Source organism: Crotalus tigris, unplaced genomic scaffold (genome assembly GCF_016545835.1).
Source record: "Crotalus tigris isolate CLP2741 ecotype Arizona unplaced genomic scaffold, ASM1654583v1 scf7180000019173.45859301935:6455823, whole genome shotgun sequence".
Lineage (NCBI taxonomy): Eukaryota > Metazoa > Chordata > Lepidosauria > Squamata > Viperidae > Crotalus > Crotalus tigris.
This window is the reverse complement of record NW_024097414.1, coordinates 5,996,470-6,016,584: the sequence shown is the minus strand read 5'-3', so window position 1 is coordinate 6,016,584 and position 20,115 is coordinate 5,996,470. Positions and strand designations below refer to the sequence as shown.

Genomic DNA, 20,115 nt, shown 5'->3' with positions numbered 1-20,115 from the left:
AGATTGTGTAAAACAGATCTTAAGATTGCAGAAGATGAGAGAAATATGACATTCCTTACATCAGGGGGGCTGAATTATAAATGGGAGCTGCATGCCAGCTGCAGCATAGACCAAAGAGTTTTTCCTTGCTGTTTGACAGCTGTAAAAATCCTCTGCCTTATGTCAACAGTGTGATACTTCCTTTGTTTTCAATTAAGTAAACTATAGCACCAATGATTAGCCATCCCAGATTCAACCCGAATGACTTTTAAATTGATGTGTTCTCTGATTAATTTGTCAACATTAGACAGCACTGGGGAAAAAATACTACAAATGTTTTTATAATTTAAATTTTTGAAATGTACAGATTGACACGAGATTCATAGCCATCGCTCGGGAACCTGGACCCTCCAGTTAGGAAGAAGTACAATAGATCAACACAGCCATGCCATGGGGAAGTACACCAGCCACAGAGAACCTCTTAACACACTTCAGCCTTTACTCCAAAGTTATGCTGGTTGGAAAGAATGGGAGATGAAGTCCAAAACCATCTGGGAGAAATCTACTTCATCCTATGTGAACCTGCTATATAGGTGTTCAGAAACAAATCTCCCCTGGAATAATTTTAATTGGTTCTGATTTTGCCTTAATATTCCCCTCAATTATCTCGAGTGGTGCAGTGGCCTAGAGATGCATATGCTAAACTCACAATTGGGAGATTGAGAGTTCAGTCCTAGGTAGCAACAGATGTTTATCAGGGCACAAAGAGAAAATATCTACTGTGCACTCTGCATTGGTGTCAGGAAGGGCATCCAGCCAGTAAATGCTCAGCTCCGTTCATGCCCTGATTCCACCCTGATAAAGGATTACAGGGCCATAAAAAGAAGGAAAAAAATCCCCTCCATTATCTGTATTTCTGCTGACGTGGTTTTTCAGTCATTCGAAAAGCAGATGTCCTCATCTTCATCTATTTCATTGAAGTGGTTCACCAAAAGAGCTTTCAATGTAATGCAACACCTCTTCTTTCAAGATTTACCTCTGACACCTCTGCATTCTAGGATCAGATGCTTTACAGCCTCAATGCAAGTTTGTAAAGGAATCTAGTGCTATAATTCCTCATCCTGTTGCCGCACGTTGTGTTGGAAAGAAAAAAAGTGCTTTTATTTCTCGGGCTCTGAGCTATTGATTCTTGACCCAGTGGATTGGATCCACAAAAAAGGATGATAATAATGGGAATCCAGTTTCAGTGGGACTGAGCTGCAATAGCTGGATGAAAATGTTGATTTCATCCAATTCTGTCCATCCCTACATTCCCTTGTTCCTTCTTTGCCAATAATCAGCATTATTTCCATGCATTGGGAATGTGAGGAGCTGCGTCCACTGAGAAATTCTGTTTCCCTCAGTCTTCTAGGCTGCCAGGTGTTTGGACCAGCAACAAGTGTATCAAAATCTCTTGGATGTGTTTGCCATGGCAACAAGCAAGTAGGATAGGCCTGGCTGTATCTGGGAAGTCAGCCTAGGTAGGGTCTTCCGATAGCCAGCTGAGAACAAGAATGAGATGCCTCCATTGCTTTGTTCAACAACGTAGTGTGATTCGATTGACAGCTGTTGGGCTGGAGAGAGGCAAGAAGACCTCAAAAACTCAAATTCTCCTTCCTTCAAGGTGCCTCTTTACAATTCATCATCAGAAGTGATCAGCATCCTTTTCTCAAGGCTCTTCTTCTTGCTCTGTGAGGTATCTACTGGAGGACTCACGTGGCCATTCTGTCCAAGCCCCGCTCCCGTCTCCTGCATGGACTGCTGCGTGTATTGTTGGTAGGTTGGGGAGAAATTGTGGATGGCGTCTTGAACGATGTCTTGAGGACTCATCGTTTCCTTCAGCCCGCTGGAAATGCTTTGCAATGGGGCCAGACCTGCTAGAAGAAAAAGAGGAGAGAGCAGAAGAGAATCAACGGACAAGTGGATGTTCTTTTCAAGGAAGCTGCACTTGCACAAACCAGCCTGCCAGGAAGGTGGATGGTTGAAGGCACCAAAGAAAAACAAATTTGCCTTGACGGTTTTCAGAGGTTGATTACTCCTGCAGAAGAATCATGACCTTTTCTACTTTATCTTCCAGCGACTTAACAATTTCATATTTCTCTTGGGTTTGTTTGGAGCTGAACTCATCGTACACTATTTTTCATCTTGCTGAAATATGCCTAACTATATCGCACAAAATGGACAAGCCCCATAAGAGAACGTCCCGACTTTAAGGGATGTGTAGGAAGCTGAGGAGGCAATTGGTTGCTTGGGAGAGCATTTTACAATGGAAGCATACTATTCCCACCATCTTCCTTTGGCTGTCTTTCTTCTCCCTAAATAAGTTAGACCATGCTCCCAACATCATTCATTTCACCTACCTTACCTTCTCTTTGGAAAGAAACTGGGGAAAAATGGTTTTTAATCAAATTTGAGAAATGGAAGGGAAGTAAACACAAACCTCTTGCTCATTGACCCTAGAGAAAGAAGATACCAGCTGACATTTCTGCTTGCTCGTCCCTTCCTCTCCCTGCTTACATTTTGTATAACTGAAGGAGCAGGTCCCCTTAAATCAAATTACCTGTGGCACTTTCCTTTTTCTCTCGGTACACCTGGCAGGTGAAAGCATAACGGAGAGCGATGGAAGCAAACAGCATCTCGATACAGATAATGAAGTTCTGGTAGCCAGCCGCAACAGTGCCGGCTCCCACCGTCTTCCCGTCAATGATCTGAACCTCTGGGATGACCCCACATTTCTCTAAGATGGCCAGCAACATCCCTGCAAAATAGGAATGGTTGCAAAGCATCAGCAAGAGTTCACTAGTGGATTTTCCACAGATCCAGGAAACGTCTGAAGGAACCTGCGTAATTGTCCCACACCAGAAATCTTCTGAAGCACAAGATCCCACTGAGTATTGTTTTAAATGCAAGATTTTTATACTGTATTGATAAAACACATCAGGAAAAGCAAAAGGATAAAAATCCCACTGCAGCATTTATGCTCTCTTCTGAAATATTTTATTCTGCTCCTCTTTGCTCCAACCTTAGTTTTTCTCTACTTAGAGCAGGAAAGATCAACATCCCCAAAAATATAAGAGCCCTACTCGAACAAGCCAACATTTCTTGCATGCTCATGTTTCATTTAATATTTATTTTCCAAGGGATAGGGAATTCTGGGAGTTAAAAGTCCACCCATCTTAACATGGCTAAGGTTGAGAAACAGTGGGATACAAGACGGTTGGCCCAGGATGATGACTTCATTAATGGAGAACCAAAGTCTCACATTTCAGGCCTTCCGCCTGGCAGTGCCAATCCTCCCTACCCGTGACAGGAAGTAGAACGACTCGCCTTGCCAAAAGGAGAGGAAGATGACAGCCTTGATGGTGAGAAACTTCAGGACTGGCTCAAAAGGTCTCAGAAGCTCCATGGTGGCGAAGTAGAAGAGGAACAGGGCATAGAGGGCCAGGCTGACCGAGAAGTTGTAGATGATGGTAATATAAAGGTATCCACTATGGATGCTGGAAAGCAAAGCATTGGAAGAGGCACAATTCCTCGTTAGGAAGCATTCCCTTTCCATGCCTGTCATAGTTTCCCCTTCCTCCCCGTTTCCCTCCATTCTCACTTGAAATCGCCATCGTGGTATTTCCCAAACGCTTGGAGAATGATGGTGAGGATAGCCATGACCGGCTTGATGATGCAGAACTGCAAGGTGGCCTAGAAGGAAATGGCTCCATTGAAACCACCCAGCTTCTGTGATTCTGTTGCCACCTAATCACTTAATCCAGACCTCAAGTTTTAGTCCAACCTGGGACGGGCAATCTGAGATCCCCCACAAACGCTCCAGTCTACTACGGCTTTCACAAATGCCCCTATCACCCATGGCTGTTGCAAGGAGTGATGAAAGCTGGTGTCCAGCCACCAGGGAAGCAACAGAATCTACAGGCTAAGATCGCATTTCCACAGTCTGAGCATCTGTCTCCAATTACCTCTATGCCTATAAAGGCAGGAGAAATGCAAATATTTCACACAACAGACAGCATTAACCTGCAAGTTTTTGCCTGGGAAAAATGAACTGAAACTGAAACAAGTTTTTTTTTGGGGGGGGGGGGATAAAGATAATGGCTTCCCTGGAAGTAACATGGACGATGGAGAACTGATCAGCTGTAGCTCTGTTCTATGAGATGTTCCTCACCTGCTTGCAAAACCGAAGAAACCCAATGGAGTAAGACATCCCTTGGAGACAGCAAGTTCCATAGAGACAACTAGAGCTAAGAAAAAGCAGAGCCATACATCAGCCCAAGCCTGGGGCCTTAAGGCTATGTTGGGTGTGAAATACTCCCAACTGTAAGCAAGAGATGGATATCAGTAAGTGGTGATCAACATACACAATGGGCTTCCCTCGGATTTCCGCCATGATGGTACTTTCCCCTCCAAGATATTCAAAGCAGAGGCTCAGGAAGCTGTAAATCACGAATGCTGCAAAAAAGGGAGATTTATTAGATGCTCATCCCACCTTTATTACTTGATAAGTAACTCAAGACAGCAAAACTTGTATAACCCTCCTTCGTCCTCTTTTCCCCACAACACTCTGTAAGATGGGCTTGGCTGACAGTGGGACTGGCCCAAAGTCACCCAGGTAGCTTTCATGCCTAAGATGGAACTAGAACTCACTGTCTCCTGGTGATTGGCTCAAAGTCATCCAGCTGACTTCCTTACCTAAGCCAGGACTAGAACTCATAGCCTCGTGGCTTCTAGACCAGCATCTTAACCAGCACATCAGACTGGCTCTCAAACATTCATAGAACTCAATATGATGGTGGAAATTGTGACCAATTTACAAGATTTTAAATATGACTGCCTTTAATCCATGCATGTCTAAGTCTCTACAAATAGGCTGTCCTTCCTGGCAACACTTTGGAAGGATTGTGTAAAATTTTGCCTTTGAACTTGGACTCTTCAGCTCAATTTATGACCGAATGCCTACATCCACACCCATCTCTGGGGCACTAAGTTCTCCAGGAGAGCCGTGAATCCCGGCTCACCTTCATAGCAGTCCCGCACCGAGTCGAAGTAAACATAGTACTGGTGGCTGCCAATAAGCAGGAGACTAAGCCAGGAATCGAAAGCATAAATGGGGACAATAAAGAGAATCCGGATGATGTAGCGCTGCTCGTTGGGAATGGTGTAATTTTTCAGGTGCAGGAAGATCTGAGAGAAAAGAAAAAAAAGGGAAGACACACAACACAGGATCAGATGTAGCATTTCCAGGGAGAAAAACACACAGAGCCAGTAAGGATCAATGTGCTCTAGCTAGCTGTATGGGGCTGGGGTTGCCTGTATTCATCTCAGCCCGTTTGTCACCAGTCAAAAAGAATGTTGGGAGCTGGGAGTCACAAATACCACACATATCTGCTTGCGTGGCCTTCAGCCTGGCATGAGGTGAAGCTTCAGGTCTCCCAAAGCTTCTGGGCTCTAAGCAGCAATGGGCAATTGGCCTCCCCAAGATGCTTGGGCCACAAGTTTCACCCCTACAATACTAGGAGGGACTGTTCTGCCACTTCCTACTTCTAAAGGGGTCAGACTCTGGGTGGAAACCACAAGCAAACAAGCAGCCAGGAAAGATAAAGAGGGTTAGAACTTGTCACGGGGATGGGCATGACTTCAAATCAGCTGGCTGGTGAATTCTGGGAGAGGAAGTCCATCCATCTTAAAGTTTCCAAGGTTGAGAAACACGTATGCTAATTTGCAGGCCTATAAAGACTTACCTCCAAAGAAAACCCTACTAAAGCTGGAAGGCTGAACTGCTTTACTAGGTAAGAAGCCTGTAGGATATGATGTTAGCCCCCCTCCCCACAAATAAATAAATATATATATAAAAATAAGAAAAGTCAAAAAACCATCAACACCCGGGATCTCTGTTTCCAAGCTGAAAACACTTTCTCCTCTCTCTAAGCAAAACTAAACTAAACATCTGAACATACAATACCACAATTCAAATCCTGCGTGACCACTAGAGGCTACGGAGAAGTTCTACCCAGATCGCCTTATCTGATACATAAGAAGCAAGACTCCACATACCCTGATCAGGCAGCCATGGCTTTCAACAATCTTTCCCCAAACCGATGCCTTGCCGATGTGAACTACTGCCTCTCCCATCTACCTACCCAACCAGCAGGAAAGATGGAGTCCAAGAGGTCCCGTGCAGCACTGCCACCTACCTGGTGGAAAGTAAGGATCAGCGCTGTCCAGACAAAGAGACCTGAGATGGCTTTTGCTGTGGATGTAGTCAAAAAGAGGGACTGAGTCTCCTGGGAGTGATTCTGATCAGCCCTTAGCTGGGAACCGTCCTCCACAATTAAATGGCTGGAGGCCATCGCTGGAAAGAAGAAATGGAATGAGGTAGCAACCATGCTGGATGTCAGGAGCTTTTCCGGGGCGGGAGAAGACCAGTTGGTGTGTGTCGTGGTGTTCATCTGCTGGAGAGGAGGGAGCAAAGGTGAATGTATTAGGGAGGAGCACCGCACCAGGAAAACTGCTGTGATTGGGAGGAAAGATCAAGGTGAAGGGCTGAATAGAAGCAGATTATTCATCACATCCTTCTACGTTCTTCTATCAGGCTCAAGTAGTCAGGAACAGGAGTTGAGCTCTGGTGGCTGCGCAACAACTCTGGAACTGATGACGTGTTTGAGCCCAGCCTTGGGACCAGCCTGCTCATCTCCCCCATCCGCTTTTTCATCTCTTTTGACCCCACCTGCTAGTGTTCTTTCCCTTCTCCGAGGAGTTCACTTGGCAGTTCCAGCCTATGGGATAGGCTGGTCCAAAAGAGATTGGTGCCCGGTCAACAAGGAAACTTTCCCAGCAAGAGAGACTTGGAATTCACTTCCAATCTATAAAAGCCTACTCAAAAAGGGTGCAAGGTGAGTTTGGTCACCCTCCTGCAAATTTCTTGGCTTGGAGTTAGCGAAATGGATAGCCCTCACAATTGCAGATGTAACAGCTGGAAGCTTAAAATTATCCCATCATCCAGTAAATGTGTCTGGCAAAGATTTGAAGAGGCCGACATCTTTGCCTTGTTGGAATGCCTTCTCCATCTCATTAGCAAAGGCAGGATTATATTTGTTTTAGTTGAAACGCTCCTGTTTGAACTGCATCCTGTTTTTTCTCGCTATGGAGAGGGCTTAAAAATACCTGTCTTTAATACTCTGAGCAAAACACAGCACACGTTTTACACACAGTCTACTGCAACTGCCAATGAGGCAGCTGCTTTAAAGAGCCACAGTCAAGGGCTCCAAAGCATTGCACAGCCTTGACAGTTACATTAATAAGACATCCTGTATATCTAAATGAGAAAGTCACATGTTGCTAAAAAGATTAGCAATTGGTGTTATATTTCCCAACTGCTGGGGGTTAAAAGGGGGGGGGGAACCTCCTGTTCCTTTGAGTTTTGCCAGAATAGAAACTACAATTTCTTTTTTTGAGAGTGCCCACAAAGACAACTCAATGGATATTAGGAGCACAGGTATCTTTTCAAGTCTGCAGCCCTCATCTCTCTTCTTAGTGCTGGGAACTCTTTGTTTGCAAACTCCAAGCAAAGCAAAATAATTATGTGTCCAAGTTTCCAGGACTAAATGGGTGTAGGGTTTTGTATATCTGGGGTATTTTGGGCATCCCTTTCGTACCATCAAACTAATAATATACTTGTATTTTTAGGGAGCGTGTTCAGAGAGCCCCTTGGATTGTCAAGTTTCCCTCTTTAGCTATCCATTCCTTACATTTTCCCACCTTCTATTCTAGGAATTAAGACATACATACATACACACACACACACACACACACACAATTTTTTCCAAGAAAGGCATTCTTTACAAGAATAACTTTATAGTAGATAAAGACCAGCTGCTCCATTTTATTAATGTTTGCTTAGCTGAGCTGTAGTAAATTCTGCCCACCCCCCATCTTGGCTGGCCAAAGACAAGCCATCAGCCCCTATATAGACATTCTGTAAATCTGAATAAATCTTTTCTCAAGAGGCTTAAAGTTACCACACCATCTGCTTTTTCAGCCCAAACAGCCCCGAGGTGTTATTCCTTCTCCGTAAACAATCCTAATTTTTTCCTATCCCTTCCACGGTTAACTGTCCCTACATTTCATTTTAGGAAAACAGAACAGAATTGCTTTTTATAGCGATTCTGTAAGAAAAGCAAGTGGATCAATTGGGTTTTAAGACTGCAACCTGGCACATATCTAGAAAAATTTGCACCATTATGAACATTTCCCCATCTAGTGATTGTGCTATAGATCTGGAAAGATTCACGTGACTAAAACCAAAGACTTCTAAAAAGAAAAGGACACTCTGCAGAACACTAATTTATTTCCTTGGAAAACCTCTCCCTAATTTTCTTCTTCTTGCAAGCATGGCAAATTTCTTCCTGAAAAGACAGGCCAGTATAATTCCTTTAAGTCAGCTGCCCCATTTTTAAGGGCTTCTATTAAAAATAATTACATTTTTAATAAAGGGGCAAAGGCAACCTTTTTAATTAAAAAAAAGTTGCCCGTTTCCCTACAGTGTAAGGATGATGAACAAATCAAGCTGTTATGAGCCAATTACAGTATATCTGTAATTAAGAAATGCTTTTGCTGAGATTCATTTATTCATCCTACAATCTAAAAGACAGAAGGAGCCCCAGTCTCAGCTGAAGGCAGGAAATAATTAAAACATCCTAGTCCAGCTTCTGTCTGAATATACACCATAAAGATGGACCAGCCCATGGCTGAATAAAGGGCTATTTATTTAACCTGGTGATATCACCGCTACTCAAATCTTTTCATAGTTTTTTATTTTATTAAGAAGATAATATAAATTGCAAATGAAAATAAAGAGGGGAAAAAGAAAGAAGAAAGAAATGTATGATAAAGAGGGAAAAGAAAATACAAAAACTACTTTTTCAGCACAGCAAAGTATAAAATAAAACTACAGCCTCAACTTTTTACTTTTACATACTTAGCAAGTACTATTTCTATACCAACATATTATTCAGCAGATCCTAGAGTCAAGATTTCATTTTTTTATATATATCTCAAGCATAAATTTCCAGGTAGAAACAAAAATAGATATATTTTCTCCGATTAAAACATTTCATTTTGCCATCTCTGGTAACCATCCTTTTTTTTTTATTCTTTCCATATTTTTTTATTTATTTAATTCCCAACATTTAATTTGGCTTCAATCCAGGTGACATGATGAGCCTCAAAAACGTACCGTTTCAACCGATGAAAATGATCGCTTGTTTTAAAAGAGAGAAAGTCCTTTTCTGGGCCAGTTGAAATGTCCACCACCTCCCTTACTTACAAGCGTATCCCTTCTGCTTTGCCAGTTAACCCAAGTTTTTATGTGTTCTGTTACCTATTCGACAGATCCAGGCTTCTAGCGTTCTTTCCAAAGCGAAGGACAGGTTGATAAACTGCCAGTCTCCTGCGCTTTCCACACACACAGGCTTTGATATGGATCCACCACCTTTATTTATGCTCTTTTCAGCTGCCGGGATAAGACTCTCCAGGGGAAGACGCACGCTTACTCACCCCCATGTGGTAGCTGGTGCAAGAGTTTCAGTTGTCTTATGCTTACAAGTACACGGGAGCCTAAAAATACATCTCTCCCTACTCCTAGGAGGAGGGAGGGAGAAGCAGAGAGTAGAGGAACTCAATGGTCTGATGAGAAACTCCAGCTGATGGATGAATGGGTGTTTGATTGGTTGAGCAGTGCCTCAACCAGAAGCTCTGAGCTCAACCCCAGTAATCACAACATTGCAGGATGCCACGAGGTTGTGCGGATTCTCCTGCCATCAGCTGACCACCAGACTCCTCCCCAGGCTCAGATGTCCTGTTCAGTCAACACTTGCTCCTCTCTGACCGTTGGGGAGCTGACCAAGGAAGGAGCTTTGGAGCCAGGTACAAGCTGGTACTATCACAACATCAAACATTAACCAGCCTGCGGAGGTCAAGCTGGTAGGCAAGGAAAGGAAGTCGGAAGGGACCGACAGCATTCCCTTCTTCCTTGTTTGCTTTCCATTTGGAAGAACACAAAGTAGTCCTACCAGCTGGGAAAGAACTAAAAGCTACTTGAAAAGAATAAATAACCCAAAGAGACCCGTGCTAGAAGGAGTGGACTGTGAATGCTGGAAGCTTCTGTGACAAAATATTAGTGTTTGAAGGGCCCAGAAGATTCCCTGCCTTTTCTGCTATTAAAAATCATTTTTATCTGCTCCCCCCCCCACACACACCCGAATCCCCAATTTTGGGGTGGCAGGAGGGAGCCCAGGCCAAGAAACCCAACTGGATAAAGAGAACTACCATTTGCCTGGGAGAAAGGCGAGCAATTCTTTAACTTGTCACCTGGGTCTCTGCAGATACGTTTGGAAGAAGAAATGGTCAAGCAAGCTTCAGCCTATTCCAGAACAACCTCTCCACACTTCCCTTTAGTGTTTCTTCACCACCATGACAAAAAAATAAATAAATCATACAAGCAGGCACCGATTCGCTTCACAACTGCCTTGTTTGCCCACAGTCTCAGTTTTGGCCATAAGCCGAGCACTTCCTGTATTCTGGACGTTATTCTCGCAGCAGAGATAGTCACGCTGCCACCCATGCCAAGATGGGGAGCAATTTTGGAAGGGTGTGCATCGCTCACCCTGGCTCTCGTGGCCCCCCCCCCAAACCTGTTGTGTAGCTTTTCGCCAACGTGCACGGCCAAGCACAAGAGCACGCTCAGCCAGTGCTGTGCCTTAGGAGCCAGCGGCCACTTCTCACCTCCCGTCAGCCGGATTCTTCCTCCAAGAGCAAAGCAGGTGGGGCTGAACTCCACCCCAGGCCTCTGTTTGTTCAGAGTGAAGGGCTGAGCTTAGTGGGTCACTGGCCAAACAAGCCAGCTTTGCTGAACTGGCTTCCTTAACAGCCTGGAGCAGGACTCCTGCTTTAGCACTTCCTTGCTTTAATCAGCAGCGATAATTCCTGGCACCATTGGAAAGCAAACTCTTTAAGTGTTTTATGTGGGGCGGGGAAGGGACTGGCCCCGGTGAACCCTTAACCCGGATTCCTGTAGGCTGATATAAAAAAATCCTCCTTCGAGTTGGCTCAAATGGGTCCTGGATCCATTTCTCGGATCAACATCAGTACAATATCATTGGCAGGGAATTTGTATTTCCCATTCTAGAAACCAGGAAACGGTGAGTTCTAGTTCTGCTTTAGGCATGAGGCCAGCTAGATGACCTTAGACCAGAGGTCTTCAAACTTGGCCCTTTGATGACTTGTGGACTTCAACTCCCAGAATTCCTCAGCCAGGCACACGTGCCTGGCTGAGGAATTCTGCCTGGCTGAGGAATTCTGGGAGTTGAAGTCCACAAGTCATCAATGGGCCAAGTTTGAAGACCCTTGCCTTAGACCAATCACCAGGAGACTGTCAGTTCTAGTCCTGCCTTAGGCAATGTCTTAAAGGGTGGTTGTGGTGGAGAAAATAGGAAGAGGAAGTATTTGATATATTTGCTACCTTGAGTTATTTGTAAAACTAGAGCTGGGATACAAACAAACAAAATTCTAAGATGTTCTAGAGCAGTGATTCTCAACCTTTCTAATGCCGTGACCCCATAATACAGTTCCCCATGTTGTGGTGACCCCCAAGTGGGTGTGGCCACCAATAAGAGGGAGTAGAACAGCTAGGGAAAAGGGAAAAAAATGGCGGACAGCATGGTTTGGCGACCCCCGTGAAATGGTCATTCGACCCCAAATGGGGTCCCGACCCACAGGTTGAGAACCACTGTTCTAGAGGCCTCCCATTCAAGTGCTAACTCAGTCCAGTCTGGCTTGGCTTTTAAGATCAAAGGTGCCTGCTAAACTCCAGATTTCAGGACTCCTCTGGTGGATTTCAAACTACTTTGCTAAAGCCAATGTGTTTGAAAAAGGCTCTGTTAAAGTCTTTAGGCTCACTATTTGAATAAACCCCATTTCTATTCTTATCTTAACACAGAGAGCCACGCAGATAAGGAGGCTTTGCAGCATGATCCCCCAACACTACACTTACATAGAAGTGACCGCTAACAGTTCCCATTGGGCTTATGCTCAGGTAAGACCATCCAGGGCAGCCGAAGGTACATGTAATTTTCTTTCTGATTTAATCTTCCAAACCCTCTCTGTGGAACCTCAAAGCAATGGATACCTTTTTGACCATATCAGAAGTAAATTATATCTACAGGAATGCAGAGATGGACAGACATCATTTTATGTAAATATTTGCTCTGGGTCCAGAGGGCACATAATCAGAAGTCTGAAATTCAGAATACTGGGATTCAGCCTAACGCCATAATCCTCAGTACTTGTGTGGGACCTACCTTATCAAACTCAGAGGAATTTACTTTAGTCAGTCTATTGTATGAATGCAGACTGTGGGATTATTTTATCTTTCAGCCTGATCTGCTTGCTAGGTTAATTCTGTACAGCATTCTTTAGCTGTGGGCTGTAGAAACATGGCCAGGGAGAGTCCTTAATGCCACATTCTTATCCATGTCTACATGGTACAGTTTTTTTTAAAAAAAAATTCTTTAATTGATATAGCCAGCCTCTCTCAAACAACTCTGGGCAACCCGTATAACAAAAAAGTAAAATAAAATAAAATTAAAAATGGGATCTGAAGCCTATCTGCAGTTGTTTTGCCATCTGAGATTTTAACGTGGAAGCCTTTTGTGCCTTGGTCTGCAGATTGTGTTTAATTGTCTGAATCGCGCGGTAACCCAACCTATAAAACTGGATTGAGCTGAGCTGGATGGGCAACTTTCTACATGAATCTCACTTCTGTCCAGATTCAAGACCTACACTTTGCAGTTTATTTTGTAAGGGATAATATTTTTTTTTCAAAAAAGTACTGTGCAAGAAATACTTTAAAAAAAAGTACTGCACCTTACTTGCTCTCTTGATAGCAAGTTAGGCAGCTTAAAAATTAAATCCACCTATCTATCTATCTATCTATCTATCTATCTATCTATCTATCTATCTATCTATCTATCTATCCATATCTATCCATCTATCTGTCTTCTCTGTTCCTTAAAGAGCGAGCAGTACTTTCAAACGGTCTCCGTGTGTTAAGAAGACTCATTTCTCTTAATGGCCAGTGCCCCCCCCTCTTGTAATAAATCAGATAATCTTAAAATAAAAAAGGCACATTAAAACTTTCAAACCTTGGAAAATCGGAAGGCAGACGTGCTTACCTCGCTCCTGGGGCTCTGTTTACCTTCGTGGTTCTGAAAAGCAGACAAGGCTGGGGTGAGTCTTCTCTAGGTGGGCGACTTTACCTGACGCTTCCCACCTGATTATTCTCAGACCGATTACAATTCAGTGGAAAATTAAGGTTCTCGCTCGTCTGGCCCAACCCCTCGCCTACCTCGCCCCGTTTCCCGGCTTCGCCCCCTCCACCCACCCGGAGCGTCCTGAGTTCGCCCACCAGGCTCGTCCCCGTCCCAAGCCTTGCCTGGAACTCACCTGCCCGGCATCCCGGAGCCAGCCGGCCGGCGTGGGGTGCGAAAGCTGCGGTGGCCAAGTCCTCTTCTTCCCAGGGGGGAACCCCGAGATTTGGACTGGGAAGGCCGGCCGGGACGTTTGCGCGCGCTCCTGCGCTTTCCCCGGGCCGGAGAGCCTCGCAAAGCCAACTTCTCCTCCCTGCCCACTTGCCTACCTGTGCTACCTGTCTGCTCTCCGGCCCAGGAAGCGGCCGTCCCACCTGGCGCGCCGCCCGGCCGTTTCCTCCTTGCTTTCTCAGCCGGCTGCCCGGCAGCACCTTCCCCGGAGACTCCTCCTCTTCCCTCTCCCTCCCTGCCCAGCTCACAGTGGGGTAGGGAGGCGGCCAGGCTTACCTTACCGCCCCTTCGCCCCCTCCTCCCCAGGCTCCGGGACGCCTGCCAGGTGATCTGGGACGGGCGGGGTGGATTTGCGCCGCTTGCCTGCCGAATCTGCGCTCTGTGGCTCGCTTGGAGAACTTCCCCGACGTGCGAATGCAGCCCATCTCGTTTGCAAGCTACAGTTTTGAGCCCAGAATGACAGGGTTGAAAGGGAACTTGGAGGTCTTCTAGCCCGACCCCCTGCTGCAGCAGGAGATCGTACACCCTTCCGGACAAATGGCTGTCCAATCTCTTTTTGAAAACCTCCATTGATGGAGCACCCAGAATTTCTGAAGGCAAGCCATTCCACTGTTCTCACTGTCAGGAAATTTCTCCTTTGTTCTAAGTTGGCTCTCTCCTTGATTCGTTTCCATCTGTTGCTTCTTATCTTGCCCTCAGTTGCTTTGGAGAATAGGTTACCCCCCCCCCTCTCTGTGACAGGCCCTCAAATAGTGGCACTATTATGGTGTCACTCATAACCAAGAAAGCCACAAATTCCTATATGGGGCAAGGGGTTGGAAAAGAGCAGGGGATGGTATTATGGCACATTTACAACCTGTGGACTTCAACTCCCAGAATTCCTAAGCCAGCCTGGCTCCGGAATTCTGGGAGTTGAAGTCCACAAGTCATATAGTGGCCATAGTTGCCTGCCCATGGACTAGAGCAGGGGTCTCCAACCTTGGCAACTTTAAGACTGGTGGACTTCAGCTCCCAGAATTCCTCAGCCAGCTTTGCTTACCCCATTCAAAGTCTTAAACCCAGAGAACCACTTTAGGATAGTAGAGATTAAGGCCAGAGGCTGGACACTAGCTGGGCGACCTTGGTCAGTCCCTCTCTCTCAGTCCTAGGAAGCAGGTAAGGGCCAAGCATGCTGGAAATCTTGCCAGAAAAACTGCAAAGACTTGTCCAGGTATGTGACCTCCCCTTCCCATGTTAATTTCTAAAGTCATCATTTCAGTTTGTTACGTTTTCATCTTTCAGTCTGATCCAGCCTTTCTCTGCCTTGCCCCCCTCCCCTTTAAGATGTGTGGATTTCAACTCCCAGAATTCTAGACATGATCATCAACAGGTTAGAGTGGAAACAATACTTTTCACTTTTATTTAAGGAATCAATTAGACCGACAAAGATTATTATAAACATGTTGCAATTCCTTTATTGTTTTCATCAAGCAAGAACAAAATACTGTAGTTTCAGAAGATGGCAGCAAAATTATTCTGAATTTATTTGGGTCGCTTTCAGAATGAGAAAGGGTGTAGGAGAAACCCTCAATAGGAGGATAGTTGAATACTGTTTGTGATTTGAACTATTTCCGATGTGCTATAAAACTGAAATGTAAGGAAAAAAATGGAGCGGGTTAAACGTTACCGCTGGGAAAAATGTGCCTCTTGTTCAGCTACTGAAAATTCCATGGATTTCAGCAGAAAAATACAATTAACTAGGAAAACCTGCTGTGAAATTTGTTGGCGCTAATTTCTAGGAAGGTACAACATCAAACTTGGGAACAGGTATTGTTGAATGTTTACGTAACAATGAATCCACCTCTTTTCTCAGCTTACCCACAGATATTCATTTTCAAGCTTCAAAATAAGTCATTAAAAGAAAAAAAAAAGTTAACGTGTACAAAAGCGGGGTGCAACCTTGGCAACTTTAAGACTGGTGGACTTCAACTCCCAGAATTCCCCAGTAGCCAGCCATGTTGGCTAGGGAATTCTGGGAATTGAAGTCCACAAGTTTTAAAGTTGCCAAGGTCGGACACCTCAATGTAAACAATCCAGTCTGCGTCCAAACCAAAATTAACCTCAGCCAGGTATCTCTGGCATCCAAAGAATTTTTCTGGCCCACCGTCACCACACTCGGCACCGGTGGATGAGTTCCTTCAGCGCCCGGATGCCTTCAATGCTTCTGTCCTTCAGAGCCATCGCCAGTAGAACGCCCTTGTTGCCAGCTTCCTGAGACACCGAGGTCACCAGATGCTTGGCGGAGATGTGGACAAGAGGCTGAAAGCAAGTTAAGAAGATCTTAGAGCAGGGGTCCTCAACCTTGGCAACTTTAAGACTTGTGGACTGCAACTCCCAGAATTCTTCAGCCAGCTTTGCTTGGCTTGCCAAGGTTGAGGACCCCTGTCTTAGAGAACAGTTCTCCCCAACTTCACCTTCTCCACCCCTTTCTTCCTCCATGATGTGGCCCTCTGGCCAAGCCATCAAGAAAGCTGGCGGACTCCCAAGAGAGCAAGGGAAGTCAAAGGAGAAAGGAAGTCAGGGAAGATCCTCGGAGGTGAAGTAAAGTAGGCACGGGACAGGAAGAATACCTCATCTTTGCCGAGGAGAACTTTGGTGGTCCACAAAGGTCTGCTGATCCCTTCAGCTACCGCATCAGGCTCCACTGAGACCAGAGTCCCCATCTTTCCATACTGGGTCACCACTACCAGGACCGTGGCTCCAAAGGCAGTGCACACCACCTCCGTTGGGATACCCCCCACCACCTCCCTGGTCTGCTTTGAGACTGGGATGGGCTGGGCTGCCATAGCGGGAATCGGTCCTTGCCCTAAAGGAAAGGGTCAGTAAAGAGGTTGCAACATCTCAAGATGCTTTCAAACCAAGATGAAGCTCCTGCTTCTCGGGCAGATGCTCCTTGATTTTGACCTTGCTTCTTCACAGTTCACTTGCCAGTAAGCCGGCAATGAGCAAGCCTTGCTTGGCATAGAAGTCCCAACTGTTTCAAGCCCCCACCTCTAAGTGGCATGGTGCGTCCTCCGTCTATCTGTATTTCCTTCCTTCCTCCATTTCCACCTATCACCTACCTCTATTTCCTTCCCCCCTCCCCGTCCCTTCCTACTAGATACAACTCTGGGCTTTCTACAACGAAGGTGGGGGGGAAACACAATGAATTGGTAAAACCACTTTCACTATGGCTTCTGCGAAGAACCTTCTGTCGCCCCGGCCGGGGTCCCACGGATCTGCCTTCACTTTCTCTCCCGCAAGGCTTTCACACGGACTCGCGTTCAGCCTGGCTCGACTCGTCGCCCCGGCCCCAAACCACGATCCGCGCCTCGTGCCCACCCGGAACCCGCGCGCGGAGAGCCGTGCCAAGCCCGGGAGTAGAACGGGCGCCTTAGCTTGCAGGGGGGACAGCGGGAAGCGGCGGAGGCGCGCCAGAAGGCCGGAAAGCAAACCCCCCCCCCAATGCCGCTCCGGCGTGAGGGCCCCCTTCCTCGGGAGGAAGCAAGGGAAGGCGCAGAGCCCTTGCAGCTACGGCTCTCCAAGGCGCGCGGCTCAGCTCGGCTCGGCTCGGCTCGGCTCTCCGTGGCCGGCCCGGACCCAGAGCTCGGCCTTCCCCCGAGCTTGCTTGCTTGCTCGCTTACTCTCCAAGCGATCGTTCCCTCCGCCTCTTCCTCCGCCGCCGCCGGCCTGGCCTGCTTCTGCGCGCGTCCCTGCTCCCGGGCGGAGCGTCAAGCTGGGCGGAGCGCTTCCCCGAAGCCGGGAGTCTCTAGGCGTGTGCAGAGCGCCTCTCTTGCTTGGTTCCGCGGCGCCCTAGGGAAAGGGACGTTGGGGTCGGAGTAAAGCGGGACAAATCGGCCGCGTCGCTGCCCCGAGGAGTTGGCATTGCAAAGCTGCCTGCCAAAGAAAGAAGAAGGGCAGCGGCTGAGGAAGGGCAGAGGGGCGACTGCAGTAAGGAGCAGAAAGACCTTAGCCGCGGTTGATTTTGATTAAGCCCGAACCACACACATCACACGCTAAAATCCAAAGCAGAATGGCTGGGATGATATAGTATGCCCCTGTTTCTCAACCTTGGCAACTTGAAGACCTGTGGATTTCAATTCCCAGAAGTCCCCAGCCAGGGGAGTTGAATTCCACCCATGGTTGGCTGGGGGATTCTGGGAGTTGAAGTCCACACACCTTCAGGTTGCCAAGGTTGGGAAACATTCCTTTAGGCTAAGGAAACAAGCAAACCATACCCAGGTTTATGTGTTATATGCATGCAGCTTGTGGATTTAACTCTTTCCCCCCTCCCCTGCTTCCAGCCATACGTAACCAATCTGGGGGCCACTGAACGGAGAAGTGGGTCTTCCCCAAAACAGAACCATTCAGTTGAATCCTGACTCTAAAAAACCCAAATCATGAATTAAAAGGGGGGCTTTTCATATCTGGGCCCAGTGATTAATTGGCAACATCTTTTTATAGTTGATCAAAATGTTCCTAATTAATACCGCCGATTCGCCTAATATAGCAACTGTTAATTTAAACCTCATTGATTTAAGGAACACTGATTCATCCTTGGAGGCATGTCTCTGAGATTAACGGCCCTTATTTTCTTTCCTGAAAACCGCAGACCTTTAATTTCAATATGATTTATTTGCAGTGCTGATGGACTGCGTGTGAGTGTGCGAGGGAAGCCACCGTGCTCTCGGGGGCTGAAAGACACAAATTAATGCAAAATCTAGATTAAGTGCTTCGAACAGAAATAAGTCAAGCGAGAAGAGAACCAGAAAACACACACGCAGGGAGTTCTTTGGGGGAAAGCAACCCTCAACTCAGAAATTATTATATAGAAAATTTCTTCGGAGAGGAGGAGAAGCTGTTCCTCCACCAAGAAAATGCTTGCAAACTATTCCTCAGTTGCACTGATTTTTTTTTTAAATCTTAGCCAGCTTGTACAGACGAAAATGGAAAAGGCATGTTCAGGCTGCATTCCTCATTTGCTGCCTTCTAGGGCTATTTGGACGGTGTCTCCCAGAGTTCCATGCGAGGCTGGCTAGGAATCCTGGGATTTGAAGTCCCTGCACATCTGGTGGGTGTACCATTGAATTAGCTGGAAAGGGAGAATGTTGGCACAATAATTCCTCCAGAGGTCAGCAGAGTTCCATAGAAAAGCTTGCCATTGCTTAAGCCTGAATGCCTTCTCTATCAGCATCTTTCTGCTGGCTGTGGATGATGGTTCCGAATCTCAGTAACCTTGGTTTATCTTCCCACTTTCTGGAAGGGGGCTAAGGATTCCACATCCCTTCTTTTTCCACCGTTAAAGCCTCACTAATCCAGTATTTCTCAACCTTGGGCCCCTTATAGATGGATGGACTTCAACGGAGGGGGGGGGGTGGAGATTTATTCTGGGAGTTAAAGTCCACCCATCTTCAGGGGGCCAACTTGAGAAACACTGCCCTGACCTTTATTTTGTCAGGGATGATGACATCAACCCAGATACTACTGCTCGTCGTCCACAAATTATGATCAAACCCACGTTGGCTTCTTTTGGCTAAATCTGCAGAAAAACATGATCCACACAACTTACAAAGCCCAGAGGGTTTGAATAAAGCTTAGTGTGTTTTGTGAACCTGGCTGCTGCATTTTGCACGTCTACACTATGTGGCTTCTCATGGGGTTGAAGCAAACTAGGATGAAATCAAAGGAGGCTTAGTGCCATCTGTCTTCTTTCTCTCTCTCGTCCTTCCTTCCTTCCTTCCTTTCTTCCTTCCTTCCTTCTTTCCTTCCTTCCTTCCTTCCTTCCTTCCTTCCTTCCTTCCTTCCTTCCTTCCTTCCTTCCTTCCTTCCTTTCCTCCCTCCCTCCCTCCCTCCCTGTGTGCCTCCCTCCCTCCCTCCATTTTCTTTCTTTCCTCCCTCCCTTCTTCACCCTTCTAAATAGGAAAGGAAAGGAAAGGAACAAGCTTTGGAGCCTAGTGAATTTCAAGATGGGGAGGGAAGAGAAAAAGGCACCAGCCTGACTTGGTCTGAAAAGCAAGGGGCCATTTCTGAATTTCCTTCCCTCCCATCACGAAAAGGCCCATTACAGGGTTTTTGTAAGCTCTGGGATTTAACTCTCAGTGTATTTTGCAAACCCAACCACTGAGCATCCTCCCTCCTGGGTAGAATCTCCCCCTCAACCCCAAAGTTATCCATCTGAACCCCAGGAAACTTCCTTAATTTTATCCCTTTATCTTCATTCCCTCCCACTTACATGATAAAATGAGAACATCTTCCTAACCGTGACCACGGAGACTGCAATATTGGTAGAGATGGGCAATTATTTGAGGGTCTCCTTCTCCCCTCTTCCTTTTCCCTAAATTGCTGGCCTCCACCCAGCTTATTGGCTAGCCTGGCTGGGCTCCTGCTCAGCATTATTACAGACCTGGGATGGTGTTGCTGCTGCTGCTGCTGCTGCCGCCCAGTCAGTGATTAATGACAGCATTAATCATCTTACCAGTTC

General features: G+C 46.3%; 2 protein-coding genes across 7 annotated transcripts; both read right to left on the bottom strand.

The window, feature by feature from the left end:
• Positions 1–293: 293 nt before the first annotated feature.
• TMEM184A (transmembrane protein 184A) lies at positions 294–13,840 on the bottom strand. 6 transcript variants are annotated; one of them, XM_039360380.1, is made up of 10 exons: positions 13,522–13,840; positions 13,251–13,283; positions 6,216–6,473; positions 5,040–5,205; positions 4,383–4,473; positions 4,190–4,265; positions 3,620–3,711; positions 3,346–3,515; positions 2,579–2,776; positions 294–1,892 (listed from the first exon to the last, which is right to left on the bottom strand). In XM_039360380.1, the coding sequence occupies exons 3-10, from the start codon at positions 6,468–6,470 to the stop codon at positions 1,651–1,653; spliced, it is 1,290 nt and encodes a 429-aa protein (XP_039216314.1). In that variant the 5' UTR covers positions 6,471–6,473; positions 13,251–13,283; positions 13,522–13,840; the 3' UTR covers positions 294–1,650. The 6 variants fall into 6 exon arrangements, with proteins under 6 accessions (XP_039216314.1, XP_039216315.1, XP_039216310.1 ...); XM_039360381.1 differs by having other exon boundaries at positions 294–1,895; positions 6,216–6,373; positions 13,522–13,837; XM_039360376.1 differs by having other exon boundaries at positions 294–1,895; positions 13,522–13,836.
• Positions 13,841–15,044: 1,204 nt separating this feature from the next.
• On the bottom strand, positions 15,045–17,426 carry PSMG3 (proteasome assembly chaperone 3). The gene is made up of 3 exons (XM_039360387.1): positions 17,279–17,426; positions 16,226–16,461; positions 15,045–15,914 (listed from the first exon to the last, which is right to left on the bottom strand). Exons 2-3 carry the CDS (start codon positions 16,439–16,441, stop codon positions 15,762–15,764), a joined length of 369 nt encoding a protein of 122 aa, XP_039216321.1. The 5' UTR covers positions 16,442–16,461; positions 17,279–17,426; the 3' UTR covers positions 15,045–15,761.
• Positions 17,427–20,115: the final 2,689 nt, after the last annotated feature.

Excerpts from the sequence above, each read along its gene's own strand:
- TMEM184A (XM_039360376.1), bottom strand. The coding sequence starts at position 6,470 with ATGAACACCACGACACACACCAACTGGTCTTCTCCCGCCCCGGAAAAG. Across the intron at positions 5,206-6,215 it reads TGATCCTTACTTTCCACCAG|ATCTTCCTGCACCTGAAAAA; the intron begins GTAGGTGGCAGT and ends CTTTTCTCTCAG. Across the intron at positions 2,777-3,345 it reads CTTCCTCTCCTTTTGGCAAG|GGATGTTGCTGGCCATCTTA; the intron begins GCGAGTCGTTCT and ends CCTATTTTGCAG.
- PSMG3 (XM_039360387.1), bottom strand. The coding sequence starts at position 16,441 with ATGGCAGCCCAGCCCATCCCAGTCTCAAAGCAGACCAGGGAGGTGGTG. Across the intron at positions 15,915-16,225 it reads TTCTCCTCGGCAAAGATGAG|CCTCTTGTCCACATCTCCGC; the intron begins GTATTCTTCCTG and ends ACTTGCTTTCAG.